Here is a 17,863-nt window from a genome sequence, read left to right as displayed (position 1 = left end):
CAGTGGGAATTTACATGTCTACTGAGATAATTCTTAAAAGCACAAATGAAAAGCCCTGAACAGAAGAGCATGCAAGAAGTGAGCAAGTAAAATTCTTGCAAAGTGAAAAGAGTAAGTAATCTGCAAATACTAGAGAGGGTGTAGAGTGAGACAGGAGAGGAAGCTTCTGCTTAGCTGGTGACTGCTAGGATGTGCTTTACATACTTTTCTTGTGGTGGAGGTAGCAAAAAGAGAAAGGGGAAATGAAGCAAAGTCCACAGTGACCACTAGGGTGAGTCTTAAGTATATGCAAAGAGAACTACCTCTGTCACATACAATTTTTTTCTTCACTGGGAGAACTCTTATCTGCTACATACTGAACAGACCACAGTTTTCCTCCCCATCCATTTCATGATGTCAGTAACCAGAAGTTATACCTATTTTTTTGTTCTATTTGAATATTAGGTTTTATTTGCATGTGACTGTGAAGTTCTGCAGTTAGTAAACCATTATCTATCTTAAAAGTCTACTTTTCATATCATCTCACGTGGGCACTGTGAAGGTAACATTTCTACACGATACGTTCATTTTTTTGAAATTTTAATGTAGACATGATGACCGTATGAAAAACAGGACAATATGGTAACTTCTTATTTTCCATCTACAACCTACCTACTTGCAAATGCTCAAGGAATTTCTCCTCCTTGCCAAAAACTATTATCTTATAGGACATAATTAATAAATAGTGTTGGTTTTCATTGAAATTAATTTTATACACATATTGCTATCTAATTGACTGTTATTTATTGACTCAATATCATGTTTGGTGCTTTGAAATATGGATTCAGAAAAGAACTACTAATTGGTGCACAAATAGTTACATTCTTTAATTTTCTTAATTTCTTAAATAATACTTAGCAGTGACATAATGTAATACAGAAAAGAAAGCTGTCAGAATATTTATTTAGCTGCCTTTCCCAGAGCAAATGGGATACAGCGTTCTTCAAGAAAACCATGTTTGTTCTAAAATTTAGCCAACTTCAACAATGTCAAAATTTTACCTACACTGGTAAAAAGTGTAAGGCAGAATTATCAGTCCATGCATTTGATCACTTCACTTTCTCAACCATATTCACAAAGACCTGTGTACAGAGATTTATTTTTCATTTGTTCACTTCTCATGCATATGAATTCTGCACTGTTGCTTCTAAAAAATTTTTTAAAAAATCATCTTGTCAGACCCATACAAAATACAAAGGTTTTAGCACTGTGCTGCATGAATATGACAGTGATGCAATGATTTGCAAAAAGGTTCTAGGCATTTTAAAGAAAAAATTTCAACAATCTGGGTTCTGAATCTACTTTATGCAAAATAAAAATGAAGCTATGCATGTGATCAGTCTGGGAAAATACTGTATTTTTAGGTCATCCAATTTCAGAGAAGACCTTTTGTAAAAACCATATTCTGAAAACCCTCCTTATTTATTTTACAATATGTACATATACACGGCCTGATTTATTTTAGTGCTTATTTTTATATGAAATAATCAACATTCTTTTACAGAATGTAACCAAAGCTAGAAAATCTGTCATGCTTGATCTATGTGTTCTGCACTCTGATGTTCCTCATGTCGTTTAGCAGCATGGGTCTGTAGATCAACTCCAAGCTTTCCATGTATTCTAAATAATCAGTCACTCGAAATCCATGGAGTGCTTCTTCCTGCACAAATAGACACAGAAAATTAGCTCAGAAAAAAAATATGCACTATTAAAATTTAAAGAATTACAGGCTGCTAAAGAGAGCTAATTTTCTACTGTTTACAGTACAATACACACATTTTAATACATTTAATTTAAAAATTAAGCATATCTGCTCCCGGACAGTACTTTCCAATTAACCTTGTGGAAACAAATGTTATTCATCTTATTTTTGGAGAGCATGAGATATAATGATTCATAATGAAAACAAAATGAGCTTTAAAAAAGCAAAGTCAGGTACTAAAATATTATTTTTAAAGACTTTTGTACCTGCACATGGTATAGTGAAGTTTATTAATGTGACGTTTGTATCCAATTAAGTTCTCAATAAAACCAGTAATGCTATGTACTATTTTTATAAGCAATAATAAAGATGAATGTTAAGTAAAAACAGAATAAACACTTCTGCTTGACAAGATAGTAAAGATGGGCTTATCGAGGCAGCAGGTTACAGTGTTCCTGGTTCACATGTGGAAATCATAAAGCTATCCATTTTCATCATTTCCAGAAAGGATTCAAAAAAGGCCAAGCAATACATTTAAAATTCAGTTAATATGGAAACTTCAAGGTATCTCAGAAGGATCAGAATTGTGAGTATCCCATCCCAGCCAACAGACAAACCCAGAAAAGAGAAAAATGTGTTCACTGACAATTCATTATTTGTACTTCCTTCTTGGCACAGAGGAAAGGCAAAATACAGAGTAACAGAAAACGATCTTTATGAGTTTTTCATCTGTATTTTGTCACTAGGAGAACATGTAAAAAACACTCACTCTTTCAAGTCTCAGGCATAACACTGTCTGAATTGACAGCAAAGTTGTCTCCAAGTTCTTTAAGTGCAAATGAAAGTACATTTATGTTTTAAAAATAAAATATTTGTTTTTAATTTTTCTAGCTAGCTATAACTAGCTCTTCTCTGAAAGAGTGGTCAGGCAGTGAAATGGGCTGCCCAGGCAAGGTGCTTGAGTCCCTGTCCCTGGAGGTGTTCAAGAATTGTGTAGATGTGGTACTAAGGAACACAGGGAACATGGTTTAGTGGGCAATATTGGTGGTAGGTGGAGGGCTGGACTGGATGATCTTGGAGGTCCTTTCCAGCTTTAATGATTGTATGATTCTACGATTCTACTCATTAGGTAATAGCAACAATGGTGAACTGCTGTCAAATCATCTTTTCGTGACATATAATGCATGTGAGACATTTAAAAACAAATTACTATCAGGTCTTTTCGGAAAACAGGCAAATGAACCTGTTCATAGAGCAAACGATCACTGCTAGTATGAAGTTCAAGCTGCAACATTGCTTAAGAAAACATAAAATATTCAAGGGGCTTGTTTTTTCTTTTTGAAACTTGTTTTATTTTCCTACAGTAGTTTAAATTTCCACTTATGAGGGAATTGCTCCACTAGAATAATCAACATTTGTGAATGTTGTGCTGAGAGATTACAGGCTAAGACTTAAACCTAAATTTGCGTATTTCAACAAAAGGATAGTTCTCTAATTCCTCTGCAAGTACTAAACCCAGGTAAACCCATACTGAAATACATACTACATCTGAAATTGAATAAGATGACAGAGTAACTTTTTTCTTCTTGAAATAAATTAAGAGCTATCAAAAGCAAGAGTATAATGAAAGTATATCACTAACTCTTCTTTTTCTGCAGTTCTCTCAATGGGTTGTAAATATTCCAGTACTACATTAATCTAGAGTACTTATCATTAATCTAACAGCATCATGACAAATCTCTAGCCTGTTCACACTATAGGTGACAGTGTGCAAACTGTATTATATAATTTACATCAACTATGCTGGTTAATGCCAACAAGATTAAGTTGTTTTTAAGCTTGTACATTGATCAAAAACAGTCAAACAAAATGATGTACTGATTAGACTGTATACCAAACATTTCTAAGAAAAATGACTTAGTTGATGTATTATTCATATTCAGAATACTTTGGTTGGAAGGTATCTACAAAGAAAATCCAATCCAACTGCCTTACACTTCAAGCATGTTACTGAGGGCATTGTCCAAATGCTTCCTGAACACAAACAGGCATGAGGCATCAATCACCTCTCTAGGAAGCCTAGATCCAGCATTTGACCACCTCCATGGTAAAGGAGTTTCCTCTGTAAACTTCACCTAACTCAGTTTTCTGCTGTTCCTGCCCTGCCAACAATGACCAGGAGCAGAGCACAGCACCTCCCTCTGCTTCCCCACTTTGGGGAGCTGCAGAGAGCAATGAGATCAGCTCTCGGCCTCCTCTTCTCCAGACTGGACAACCCAATGTCCTCAGCCTCTTCTCACAGAACATACCAATCCAGCCCTGCCATGAGCTTTGTTACCCTCTTCCAGATGCATTCAAGTACCTTAATATCACTCAATATTTAAAAACATAAGACGTATGCTAATCAGAAGACTACGATGCAGAGACATAGTTCTTAAAATAACTCTGACTGGAGAAAAAAAACAAAAAGGTAAAAAAAAAAACCCAAAAAACTAAGAATATCTCAGGAAGAAGACTTCTATCAGGTACTATGATGACAATAAAAGGGAAATTCCAAAATACAGCACTTATGCTAGTGACGACACTCAGTTTATGAATTACTGCGGTCAGTAAGTGATAACATTGTTCATGGGAGATGGAAACCTCCTTTCTCAGCCATATTAGTCATCTGTAGGAAATATATGGAGTCTTGTGTCATTCTGAACATAAGCATATTTCTTTTATTATATTCTGCATGTGAATCTGCCTGTCATGTTTAAAAAAAAAAAAAAAAGCAGAATGGTTCTCACTTTGTCTATTCAGCTTTCTTTTTTTTTTTTTTTTACTCCTGGTTTAACAACTGCATCCACCAATGCAGCTCAACTTATCTTGATTCTTCAAGTATCATTTAAGAAACAGGCAGAAAATAACTGCTTTAGATTAAGAAGCATATTAATTTCCAATACAGAAATCTTTGTTTCCCTCCCACAACTGGAAAAAAAAAAATCACAAAGAAATCCTTACTTTAAGAAAAACCTGGAGATCTTGGGCTTCAGTGTGCTTCAGGATGTCTTGCTGTAGGTGTCTGAACACAGAAATACACATATAAACCTGATAGTCAGGACCGAGGAAAATACATGTAGCGATGTAATGACAGATCTCACTCCAGTCCATGTAATTCCAGAAACATTGAGTTATCCATTGTAGACAAATCTAGATGACAATGAAATTATATATAATTATATCACTCTAGACATTCAGTCTAGATAACTAATCAGCATTATCTTCTAACTTTTCTATACTACAGTCTTTTTCTCTTATAACATCAACCTACTTATAATAGGAAGAGGGATGAAAATACAGAAGAGGCTGAGAATCACTATATTTGTTTCTTTATTTTTAAATCACAAACTCGAATAGCCTTTCTCTATTATATTCTTCTTACTTTGGAACAGAAATAAGCTCTCTTATTGTAGTGAGAGAGCTATGCATTAGCAATCTAATCCCATGTTCCACAAAACAGTTTATGCTTCATCATGACTGTAGTCTACACAATGCTCCATAAATTATATTCTATATTTTTAAAGCACTACTTATTGTAGTAAGCAGGAAAAAGTTAACATTACAGATAAATTCTCTAGTGACATCTCATTAGTATAAAAGAGTTTTCTTTTGTTTTTTAACCTGACTTTAAAAGTAGCCTTTATAAGATGAATTTTGCTTTCGTATCAACTGAACTGCTTTCTCCCCCAAATTTTTCACTTCCTTCTCATGGAAAACACAGAAAATTATTCTGAGGAGTAAGATATTCTAATCATTTTTAATGATACATAGGAGTTTCTAGTATCTCACCTTTATCAGATTTTCTGGATGAATATGTAATGGAAGATCATTAGCTGCAGTACATTTTACAAAAGTCAGTTGAAATCTATGTTAAAATACTCTAAGTCACTATACATTCAACATTCTCTCAAGCTGTTTCGTAAACACCACACAAGTGCTGCACAGAAAAAAAAAGCGTAGTTCCAACTTAAATTCTGAATTTCTTCGATTTTGTGGATTTATTCTACCAGAGAAGTTGACGATACCTTGTTATGTCATCATTTACCTGAGATGGAGTGAAACCAGACATGTGGAAGGCAGAGAAGACAAGTGGCAACTCAGCTTTCAGCAACATCTCAATGTAGTGAGCACTGCAAAAGTAGACTGGATGGATGCCAGATTCCACTGAGGTAATAGGTAGGTGCATCTAATTAAAAACAACATTGAGAAAAAAAGATCAGATCACAGAAATGTATAACTGTAAAATTCCTTTCTGAGAATAATGTACAAGAATATATGAAATTGCTCGTATCATAAGTCATCTCAATTATTTTAGAGGTAGGAAATAAAATAAACAAGTAGAGAAAAAGATGTTATCAGCTAGAAAAACATGTTGTTAAGCTAAGAAAAATCCAAAGTTAGAAACTCTTATACATCTTGACTACTTGTTTGCATTAGCAATTTAAGTCTTTACTGCGTGTACGCTTTAATTTTCAAAGAAGGTATGGAGAAAACATTACTGTATTTTAAACAAATACTAATTTTTATTGTTTTTTTTTTTTTTTTTTGCCATTTTACTGGTGAATAAGAAGTGGAAATTATGGTATTTACTGTTGATTCCTATATGCATGCTTTTTTTTTTTTCAGTAAGCACAGCTGGTATAAGTGAAATTCTGTTTTGTGCTACAAAAGGAAAAGAGGTTAGCATATATTGTCAGTGTTTGGTTTCTAGCTAATGAATCTTTGGCTAATGCAAGAAGGTTAATGTACATCCTTTGGAGCTTTCCACCTTTCTGAGACAGGCAGCATTACAGCCTAATGGGTGCACAGTACTCATTCATGTTTTGGCATTTTATTTTAATTTACATTGTGAAAATTATGCAAACAGGTTAATTATTCAATTTTCTCTTTGTTTTTTCAAGATGTGAAAGAGACATCATGTAAGTATTGAGAATGAATGTTAGTACTGCAGCAACTCTGCAATGCTGCTTAGATCTTGTACAGAAGACAAGTTCATAGTACTAATGATGTTCAGCACAATTATATTCACATAATGGAGCAAAACTGCATTCTGTTAACAGCTTCAAGGCTGAACTCAGTGCTGTGAGTGGACCAACAGAGTTATTTCTCATGAAAAGACTCATCAATTCACATTCGCAGAGAATTGCATATAGAAGAAATGCAAAATACAGAACTCACAGATAACACATATTTTGTAGTTTATGGTCAAAACATTTAAGCCAATGTACATAATTGAGACAATGCACAAAATCAAGTTGTTTTACATAGATGATGCCATATCTAATCAAATACTAAAATCATGCTGCCTATATTACAAATTTGATTCAAAAATATTAATAATTTCAAATTATAAAGCATTCCGAATTTGAGCAGTAATAATTTTTCAAAGTAACTAAATAGATTTTAGTGGTTTTATCCATAAAACTGAATTTTACTGAAAAAACTAATGGATGAACTTGCACGCTATTAAAAAAAGGTCATTAACACACACAAAAAATGCCACGTAGCCTTCACACCACATTTAATGGTGCTACAAGGTTTATCTTACTGTCATCTTTAAAATTCAGTAACACTGTCTTGCCATCAGTCCAGCTGTACTTTCAAACAACCATTTAAGCAAATGTCAAATCTGTATTTTTCTGAGATTTCTTTTTTCATGTCACACATTCAATTAGAGAGCTTTAATGATAAAGCAATAAAATAAAATAATAATAAAAACCACAACACTTGAGGAAATTGGTGAAGTCTCCTTTGAAAAACTTTAAAATTTGCCCTTCGGAAAGAATCAGCTTTTACATTCTTACAGACAAATGCAGTCTTGGTATCCAGAGAAACGCTGAAACAAGAAGATGAGAAAATTGCTGAAGAAATGTTAGAGTTTTCTCTCCATCCCCTGACATTATGAGGAACACAGAAGATGCAAACCAGTCATAGCCAGCATAGCGTCCCTGCAAACAGCCTGCATTTTCTCAGTTAAGGAACTCAGGCAAAAAGCTCTGCACTGCCATTCAGGAATTGCAGACCTCCTCCCCCAGGTCCAAACAGAACTAAGAGCTGGTTTGTTATAGATGTTACAGGGGAATAGAGCTGCACAGAAAACAGCTTCTAGAGGCACACCTGTCTCTACAGATACAATAAGAGAATTATTTGAGCTATTTTCCCTGTAGTCTACCTTTTTCCAGTCTGTAAGTAACTGAACCAAATCAGCAAAAGAAAAGAAAACCCAAGAGAAATCTGTAAATACAAAACCATTACATCAAAACAAGCGTGCCTACAGTATTGGAACTAAGAATGGTGGAGGAGGAAAATGGGAATTGAAAAGATTGAGGGGATAAAAAAAAAGGAAAAAAAAAAAAGAAATACTGTCAGAAAAGAGTTTAATTATATTGTGACCAATGTGCCTGAAGTGTGCTTCAAAAGTTAAATTAAGTCTAATGGTTGAAGAAAAAAGCTTATTGGAAAGGGTTATCTTTGTTATGACTTCTGACATTTTTAGATCTTCTATGTAATATTTTTTTTTAATAATAAAACATTCTTGCTGATCAAATTACAGGCACAGATTATTACACAGGAAATATCAATAACACTGTAGACACTGTGGAAACACCACAAATATTTATTAATGCTCAAAGGTGTTTTGTTCCAGACTCCTTACCACAGATGGAAAGATGTGTAACAAAAATGAATGAGACAGAATTTTAACAAAAATAGGAACAGACGGCAAAAGATTTTATAGTGCATTCAGTGTGCATCTTAACATTTTTAAATCTGTGTTTTTTCTGTTCATGCAGTATTTATTACACATACACCAAAAGCCCAGATTGAGTGTTCAAATTCTACTGCCATTAAGAAAGGATACGAAGTGAGGATACCACAGCTCTCTGCTGTTGTTTCAGAAACTGCTCACAATTCATTAACACGAAGCACAGCTCATTTTCAGCATGTTCTTTTAGCAAGTTCAGATGTTTTCCATATCTAACACAGAAAGTTAAAAACTGAAATTTAGATTAAATCCATTTTTAAAATTCTAAAACAAAACCAAGAACTCTTATTTAATAGGCTTGTGAAAGATAAGAAGTCATAGCACTGATCATCAAAAACAGGACATAGTAGATGTATAAAAATGGTTTAATAAAAGCTACTATCTTTCATTTAGGAAGGACACACCCCAAACATTTTATACTTGGTGTTAGAATTCCTCACTTAAATACTGCTTCATTCAAAATTTCAGAAACTGTGGTGGGAAGGAGCAAGAACTCTAATGAAACGCTTTCATGGTCCACTTTCCTCATGTATATTGTTTAGAATTCCATCTATTTTATTGGTAATTATTGGCGCCATAATTAAAATATTAATGCTACAGATAACAATCTGTGGAAGTACATACACATTAACTTTTCCATCATCACAGCTCTGCAAAGTACCAGCCAAGCAATACGTGTTAATGACATATAACTAAGCTGAGCTAAACAGAACCCTTTAGAGAAGCAACGTGAAGAGGAAAAAAAACCCACATAACTCAAGATAATGTAATTTAAGCGGTAAATCTTACTAACAAGTTACAATTAACCTTTGCAACAATCAAAGATAATAAGCTACATAATATGTAAAGATAATTTAATTAGTACTAATAGCTTTTTCATTTTTGAAGTTAGAATTCATTTTCTCAAAACATAATCTTTAGATTTAGATCGTATTGCTTTAACTGAGTTAAAGGATTAAATATCATTAAAGTCACCACATGAAAATCAAACAAATTCTAGAAACAGTGGGTAAATATTTTAATGTACCTGACTGTCATTTCAATACCAAGCTGCTGCACCGATGAAAGGTTTTCTTTCTTCACATCTGCATCTGTGGCTAAAAGAAAAGAAAAGAAAAAATAAATAAATAAATAATATATGATTTTAACTAAATATTAATGTAAAGCTTGTATGTATGAATACCAATACTGGAGAACTGTTTCATATTTGAAGTGAGTTGAATACTGTTTGCAGTGGAAGCATTAAGGAACTGTATTCCTCAGACTCGTTTTTTTAATTGAAAGCAGTTTCTTGACAAGAAAATGTCCACTTTTAGTATGGTTATATGCTTTAAAGCATAATGAGAACAAACATCTTTTTCAGACCCATTTCTTGGCAGAGCTTCATACCTTCTTGCCAAGAAATCAGACAATGCAGCATTTTTTATTTGCTTTCTTCTATCCCAGTGGCCTTAAAAGTATCCTACCTGTAAAGCTAACCTAATCAACAAAATTCAACTTTTATATTAATCTATTTATAGGTGGCTGATTTAAAAAATCTTATATTTCCATGAAATTTTCTTTCACACACTGTAGTACAGACCTGTTTCTTATGTCCCTGAACTAAAAATTGAAGTGAGACAAAAATTAATAAATCATGAAATAAACCAAACTCTGTTAGTAAAATTTTCTCAAAAAAACAAAAAATTAAATATAAAAGACAGGCTTCTGTCTCATCTGGGTCCATATCTAAGTGAAGATAACTACACTTCAGAAAAAAAATCAATCCAACGATACTATGAGTTAAATTTTGAGGGCTTGAACCTTTAATATAATTCTTTCAGACAAAATATAAAGAAAAAAAAAAACAAAACTTCAAAAAAATTAAAAAGTCTGATAAGCATTTTTTCTCTATCTTTTCCATAAGATAGAGAAATTAAATGGAAGGATTCCCTGGCTATCCATTCAGGTAAACACCAGATTCCTGGTAAGCAAACAGGGACTAACGTAAAATATTTACAGGTTAAGGGAAGAAATTAAGCCTCTGATTAGAAAGATCAAAGAAAACAAAAAAAAAACAGATACATTGATTTTAGGTTTCTTGAATAAAACAATACAACAAAATTACAGTTGACAATGAAGCAATAAATTTGAGCAGAGGAAGTATGATAAAAAAAAAAAACAGAAAAACAGTACCACAAACTTAATGGAAGATAACAATCTAACTGTTAAGGTCCTGAGAAATTAACCTTTTTCTTTTGACAAAGATGTTTATACGTAAGAAAAATCAAGTGAATCTTTCAGTAAGATAAATTAATTCAATAAGCTGATAAGTCTGAGATATTAATGGCAAGTCCAAGATGTTTTTTTTTTTTTTTTTTACCTCAGAAGTTCAAGTATTCTATGCATAACCTACCATAATATTTGAAAGAATACATATAAAATCACATGGAGTGTCAGTGACAATGCTGTGGAGATGTATGAAACATTCCTTATCTTTTTACAGCTTCTATTCCAAGCTGCCTTTTTACTCAAGCTGCAACTACCATACTAGCAGCCAATTAACTCCCAGGTTCCTACTTGCAATTGTGAATATCAGAGCTGTATTATATCCTGGAAGTCATGATGGAAAACGAACAAGGGGGAAATATATATAAGGATACTATCACTAAATAGCTAATTCAGTCCTGGCATGACCACAATGAATGGCAGAAGAAAAGGAAACAGTACAACAATCCATGAACTGCACTAAGCTCTGTCTCCACTTTGAGGAGATTTCCTCCTGTGAATGGAAATGTTGGAGCTAGTATTGCAGTCCAGCAATGGTGTGATAAGGAACAGCCATAAAGGAGCACACTATCCGAGCCACTGTTTCCATTCTCTAACAGCTTACAAGAAGCAATGAGTGCTTATTTCTTATTACCATTACAAGAATACAACTGATTTCATTGATCTTTATTGCCTTTTTTTTTTTTCCCTATGTTCTAATAACACTTCCTTAGTTGCTGAAAAGACTTTTCTTCTTTGATTTTTTTTCCCTTTGATTTTGCCCTGTATTGCGAAAGAAGATAAAATTAACATGGAGTTTGGAATGAATAATTATTTGTTATACAGTAACTCATCAAGGAAAAAACTTGCTTTTGTGCACCAGTGTATGCGATATAGACATAGCTCTGTACACTACACAGTTGACTTACTAGCGATTCATAACTAAAAATATGAACATACAAACTGTGGTTCTTTCTCCTGTGTTGAAAGTTTTGATTTTCCATTTCGCTTTCCAATTAACAGACTGGAAAGATTAGGACAACTTCCTATTGACTAAAAACTGCACCTAGAAACTTCAATGCTCCATTAAGTTTAAAAAATTAATGTTTTAACAGTAAATATGAATATATGCATATTGCAATTTGTGGATCAAAAGCAGACTAGCAAGCTTACAGGAATACACTGTGATTGCACTACTGAAATGATGTTCATGACACTACGGATTTCATTTCACTTCCAATTCATTAGACAGATTCTTATTAATACATTTGATAATGAACTCCTGAAAAACAGTGAATTTCTTAACAAAAGGTATTAATGGATGAATTTTCTAAACTAAAATGCCATTTATTGTCAAAAAAAGGACAAAACACAACTCTGAACTGTGATTTTGATAAAAACATGATACAGAACTGTGACTATTATTAAATTGAATTAATATGCATTCGCAACTTCTTTGTATTTATTGAATGAAACAAAAATCTATGCTGAAAAGGATTTTAACACTTTAAAAATTAAAAATACAGCAAAATGGAAATTAATACAAATCAAAACTTCTGACGTGAAGGATGTCAGAATTCCATGCATTTCTTTAGAAGCTGTAAAGCTTTACAATACAAAATTTAGTAATAATAATTGAAAGTTGATTTTGTTTCTTATTTAAAGTACATTAACTCAACAGCAGTAGGCATGGACAACAGCAATATCTAAACGATTCATTTTGTTTAGCCTTGCAATCACACTTTAGCAACCTACCACGCACCCTTTAGAGAAAATAATCATGATAAATATAGGTATTCCTGTTATCAAAATTGTCTTAGAAATTCATTATTTAATACAATCTTCATTCAAAAGAGAAGATGCTTCCCTTGAGACACCAATGAATGCAAACTATTAATTGCCAGAGATAACTATGAATAAAAACACATGAACACTACACGTGAAACAAAAATGTAGAATATTATATTTTTCTACAATAAGGAAGTATCTCATCCAATCATAGAATTTTTAGAGTTGGAAGGGACTTTAAAGGTTATCTTATCAACTGCCCTGCAATGAACAGGGACGTTCACAGCTGAATCAGAGTGCTCAGAGCCTAGTCCAGCCTCACATTGAAAGTCTCCAGGGATGGGGCATCCACCACACCTCTGGGCAACCCATTCCAGTGCCTCAGCACCCTGCTGTAAAAGATTTTTTCCTTACACCCAAGCTAAATTTACTCTTTTTAAGTTTGAAACCATTTCCCCTTTGTCCTGTCACCACAAACCCTGCGAAGAGTCTATCCCATTCTTTTCTGTAGCTCCCCATTAGATATGGAAAGGTCACTACCAGGTCACCTGAAAGCCTTCTTTTCTCCAGGCTGAACAGCCTCAGCTCTCTCAGCCTGTCCTTGCAAGGGAGGCTTCCATTACATGGATTATTTTTATGGACTTTCTCGGGATGCACTCCAACAGGTCTGTGTCTCTCCTCTACTGAGGACTCCATACCTGAACACAGTACTCTAGATAAGACCTCAACAGCGCACAATAGAGGGACAAGATCACCTCCCTTGACCTGCTGGATGTAGCCCGGAATATAGCTGGACTTCTGGGCTGCGAGGGCAATTTGCTGGCTCATATCCAGACTCCTACCTACTAGTACCCCTAAATCCTTTTTGGCAAAGCTGTGCTCAATTCTTTCATCCCCCAGCTTGCATTGGTAGTCAATATTGGCTTGACCAAAGTGCAAAACTTTGCACTTGGATTTATTATACCTCATGAGGTTCACCTGGGCCCACTGCTCAATCCTGTCTAGGTCTCTCTGAATGGCATTCCGTCCCTCTTGTGTATCGACTGCATCTCACAGCTTAGTGCCATCTGCAAACTTGCTCTCAGTGTCACTGATTAAGATATTAAAGAGTATTGGTCGCAGCACTGACCCTGGGGGGACACCACACATCACTGATCTTCATCCAAACACTGAGCCATTGACCACCACTCTCTGGACTTGATCTTGTGGAACTCTTCATCCCTAGTACAGTCCCCCCAGCAAACCCGTATATTTCAATTTGGAGAGAAGGATTTTGTGGAGTACTGTGTCAAAGGCCTTACTGAAGTCCAGACAGATGATGACATCAGTGGTTCTTCCCTTGTCCACTGATGCAGTGACAACATCATAGAAAGCCGCTAGGTCAAGCAGGCTTTGCCCTTGGTGAAGCCATGCTGATATTCCCATATCACCTCCCTGTCTTCCATGTGCCTTAGCATAGCAATCAGGAGGATCTGCTCCGCGACCTTTCTCGGCACAGATGAGACTGAGACAGGTCTCAGTAGTTCCTGCAGTCATCATTTTTACCGTTCTTGAAAATAAGTGTGATGCCTTTTTTCCTTTTTTGCCAGGAGGAATTTTTCAAATATCATTGAGAGTGGTCTGGCAACTACCACAGCCTATTCCCTTTGGATTCTGGGATGCATATCATCAGGACCCAATGATTTGTGGATGTTCAGGTTCCTCAGTTAGTTACGAACCTGATCTTCCCTTATAGCAGGAAGGATGTTACTTCCTCAATCCCCTACTTCCAAACCAGTAATTTGAGGGCTATGTGATGAGCAATTATCAGAGAAGATTATTGTTACTAGCCTGCCTGTGTCACTCACTAGGGGGGTATGCCCTCCTGTACGTTTTTTTTCTGGACCTACAGAAACCTTTCTTGTTCTTCTTGGCTCTTCCTGTGAGGTTTAGTTCAAGTTAGGTCTTGGTTTTCCTGACCCCATCCCTACACAGCCTAGCAGCCTCTTTATACTCTTCCCATTGTACCTGTGTCTGTTTCCACTGCCTGTGCACTTTCTTCGTGCTCTTCAGTTTGACCAGCAGCTCCTGGTTCAGCCACACTGGTCTCTTGCCTTCCTTTCCTGACAGCTCACTGTGCTTCTTCATTTCTATTTACTTCTCTTTATCACTTTCAAATCTGCCTCTTGTTTTGTTGCAAATTCCATTCCTTAGTTGTCATGCCTTCCCCAAAAATTAGGACGAACACGAAGAACAGGATAAAGACAACACAGGGACCAATTCTCTATGCAATCCCAGATGTCTTCTTCCCTCAAGGTTATGATAGATCAGTTGCACTAATTCTGGTCATATACTTCAAAATGCGCAGTACTTCCCCAAAGTTTTGTAGAATTCAAGAGCATTAAAATATATATAATGCAAAGCATGATTTCCAAAGGCAATTAAATATGATAATCAATCTATAGCTACAGATACTTCAGCCTGAGTTAAGTAGTACACAGTCCAATCCTTCCTGATCAGACTAGACTTCAATATAGCAATTTGTTGCACTTTACAACTCATCTGAAAAGTTTTCTTATTTTCCCTCTTAACAGAAGAAGAAGCTGACTCAGAAGATGGGCTGCATTGAATTACATTCACACTGAAATGACTAGATGCCAAACTGAAACGGCTTTACAGCATATTTCATACATGTATGAAATTTATTTATTACACAGGTAATTTATTCCTGTGTAACTGCTGTCACCACAAAGAAACGATTGGCTTCCTTTTTGTATTAAGGGGAAAAAAATTACTAAAACTGTTATTTATAGTATTGACTTTCCTTTTTTCTTTCCTTGGTGCTCAGGCCAAATCTTTTTATGGCTATATAAATTACCATTGCAAAGTGCTAATTTTTTAACTTCAATGATGGTAAGAACTTTAGTTTTCTTTGTTTGGATGGAAATTACTTTTGATTCACAGGAGCCATGTAAGTAACAGTACTACAAACAATTAATGAAAATCCCATGGTGGTCACAACTTCCTGCATAATTTCTGTATGTGCTTCCAGAATCTTTACAAAGTGTAGGTTTTTCTTTGCTATCAGATCTCTATTATGTGGCTTTGTTCATATAAATGGACAGAATTGTGAAACAGAGAAAATCTTTTATTTAATTAAAAATTACCTTTTCTCCTACTTTTCTTCTTATTTAAGCTCAAGGAGGGAAGGCTTAGATTAGATGTCAGGGGGAAGTTATGTACAGAGAGAGTGGTGAGGTGCTCAGAGATGCTCCGTCCCTGTAGGTGTTCAAGACCAGGCTGGATGGGCCCTGGGCAACCTGGTCTAGTACTGGATCTGGAAGTTGGTGACCCTGCCTGTGGCAAGGGAGTTGTAACTTGGTGATCCTTGGGGTCTCTTCCAACCTAAGCCATTCTATGATTCTTCATTAGGTATCCAGACACTGACACTGTCAATGGGCAGATACAGAAGGAGTTAGTGTAAAATGCTGTGCTTTGTCAGTACCTATCTTCTCTCCTTCTGATAGCCTTATGAAAGCTGTTTTAAAACATTTTATGGAGTTGGAGTAAAATAGAAATCCTACAATTCTCACTACACTCTCTTCTGCCATTTTGCTACTGTTATTTGATGGTGTCATCTGCTTCACAAAATCACTCATCTAGAGCACTTCTGAGAGCCTGAATCTCATATTCATTATTTGAATTGTCTATTAAAAAAATCCTTTTTCAAAGAAAAGTTGTTATTATTATCGGACTTAAACTGTGAATGGAGAGAGACTGGCTCCCCATCAGTGCTAAGTAATCTCAAGTGTATTTTCACCTTGACTTCTGAAAGCATCTATTAAACCATGAGAAAGAATGCTTGTCATAACATCAGAAGATCAAAATATTTATATCTAGAATTTCTTCTCTGAGTATTCACATCATAAACACTCAACCTATTTTTGGCAGCAACATCATTAAGAATGAAATGTTTATTAATTTCAGTTACATATGAACTAGCAAAGGGCGGAATGCTTTTTGCTAGCAGCATCCATCTTTAAAGAAGTGTATTCAACAAATGATGCAGGAGGAAGGAAAAAATGCCCTTCTTTCTCCTTCCATTTGAATCCATTTTGTGGTGTAATCCCGTATTTCTCATTCATTACTCCTTCTGATAAACTTCCTATCAACGTTTTTGACATTTCTCAGCTCATCATCCAATTCACTTGATCCACAGAAGACTAAGTTTACTAAGTGGTAGAAAGCTCCTATGAGATTTTGTTCAGCCTGAGAACTAAGCCTCAATTAGAGGAGGAACACAGCATTACACCTGTTTTATGACTAAGGCCTGAAATACCTGAGATTCTGTTACTTCAGCTGTTTCAGAGATAAAGTTGAGTGGAGAATTCAACTGCAAGGTCATCTGCAAAACAAGAAATACTAAAAGAACAGTTAACCCTGAAAGGTCACAGCACGCTTTAGTTCAGGAGATCTGGAACACATGGAGACTGTGACATTAACAGCTTAGATGACTTTGCAGTTGAAATTCTTTAACAAATGGTTTGTTGGAACCTTGAGAAAACTAATACATTTCTACAAGACATTTCTGTTTTAATCACAGAATGGCCAGGATTGGAAGGGACCTCAAGGATCATGGATCTCCAACCCCCCTGCCACATGCACAGCCACCAACCTCCACATTTAATACGACACCAGGCTGCCCAGGGCCCCATCCAATCTGGCCTTGAACACCTCCAGGGATGGGGCATCCACAACCTCTCTGGGCAGCCTGTTCTAGCACCTCACCACTCTCTCTGTAAAGAACTTCCCCCTGACATCCAACCTAAATCTTCCCTCCCTCAACTTAAAACCATTCCCTCTTGTCCTGCTGTTATCTACTTTTTCAAAGAGTTGACTCCCCTCCTGTCTGTAGGCTCCCTTTAGGTACTGAAAGGCTGCAATGAGGTCACCCCGCAGCCTTCTTTTCTCCAGGCTGAACAAGCCCAGCTTCCTCAGCCTGCCTTCATAGGGGAGGTGCTCCAGCCCCCTGATCATCTTTGTGGCTCTCCTCTGGACCCTCTCCAACAGCTCTCTGTCTTTCTTGTTCTGGGGAATCCAGACCTGGACACAGTACTCCAGATGGGGCCTCACAAGAACAGAGTAGAGTGGGACAATCACCTCCCTGTCCCTGCTGGCCACTCCTCTTCTGAAGGAGCCCAAGATACCATTTGCTTTCTGAGCTGCAAGAGCACACTGCTGGCTCTTCATCTATCAAGACCCCCAGATCTTTCCCTGCAGGGCTGCTCTCAAGGATTGCTCCT

The 17,863-nt window shown here is 35.8% G+C and overlaps 1 protein-coding gene across 5 annotated transcripts in view; it reads right to left on the bottom strand.

Moving 5' to 3' along the window:
* Positions 1-760: 760 nt before the first annotated feature.
* The window catches only part of TBC1D32 (TBC1 domain family member 32), an 80,193-nt gene continuing 63,090 nt past the window's right edge, over positions 761-17,863 (bottom strand). For 3 of the 5 annotated variants that reach the window (XM_010707431.4, XM_085217395.1, XM_010707432.4), the window contains 6 exons: positions 9,574-9,643; positions 8,643-8,758; positions 7,588-7,742; positions 5,829-5,969; positions 4,745-4,933; positions 761-1,699 (listed from right to left, as the gene is read on the bottom strand). In XM_010707431.4, the coding sequence (XP_010705733.1) occupies positions 1,580-1,699; positions 4,745-4,933; positions 5,829-5,969; positions 7,588-7,742; positions 8,643-8,758; positions 9,574-9,643 (791 nt within the window). In that variant the 3' untranslated portion in view covers positions 761-1,579. Of the gene's footprint in view, positions 1,700-4,744; positions 4,934-5,828; positions 5,970-7,587; positions 7,743-8,642; positions 8,759-9,573; positions 9,644-15,803; positions 16,010-17,863 lie in introns of those variants that run through there. The other 2 variants (XM_085217396.1, XM_085217398.1) reach the window with 2 other exon arrangements.

The sequence above is a fragment of the Meleagris gallopavo genome, chromosome 2 (genome assembly GCF_905368555.1).
Source record: "Meleagris gallopavo chromosome 2, MGAL_WU_HG_1.1, whole genome shotgun sequence".
Taxonomy (NCBI): Eukaryota; Metazoa; Chordata; class Aves; order Galliformes; family Phasianidae; genus Meleagris; species Meleagris gallopavo.
This window is presented reverse-complemented; position numbering and strand designations above follow the sequence as displayed.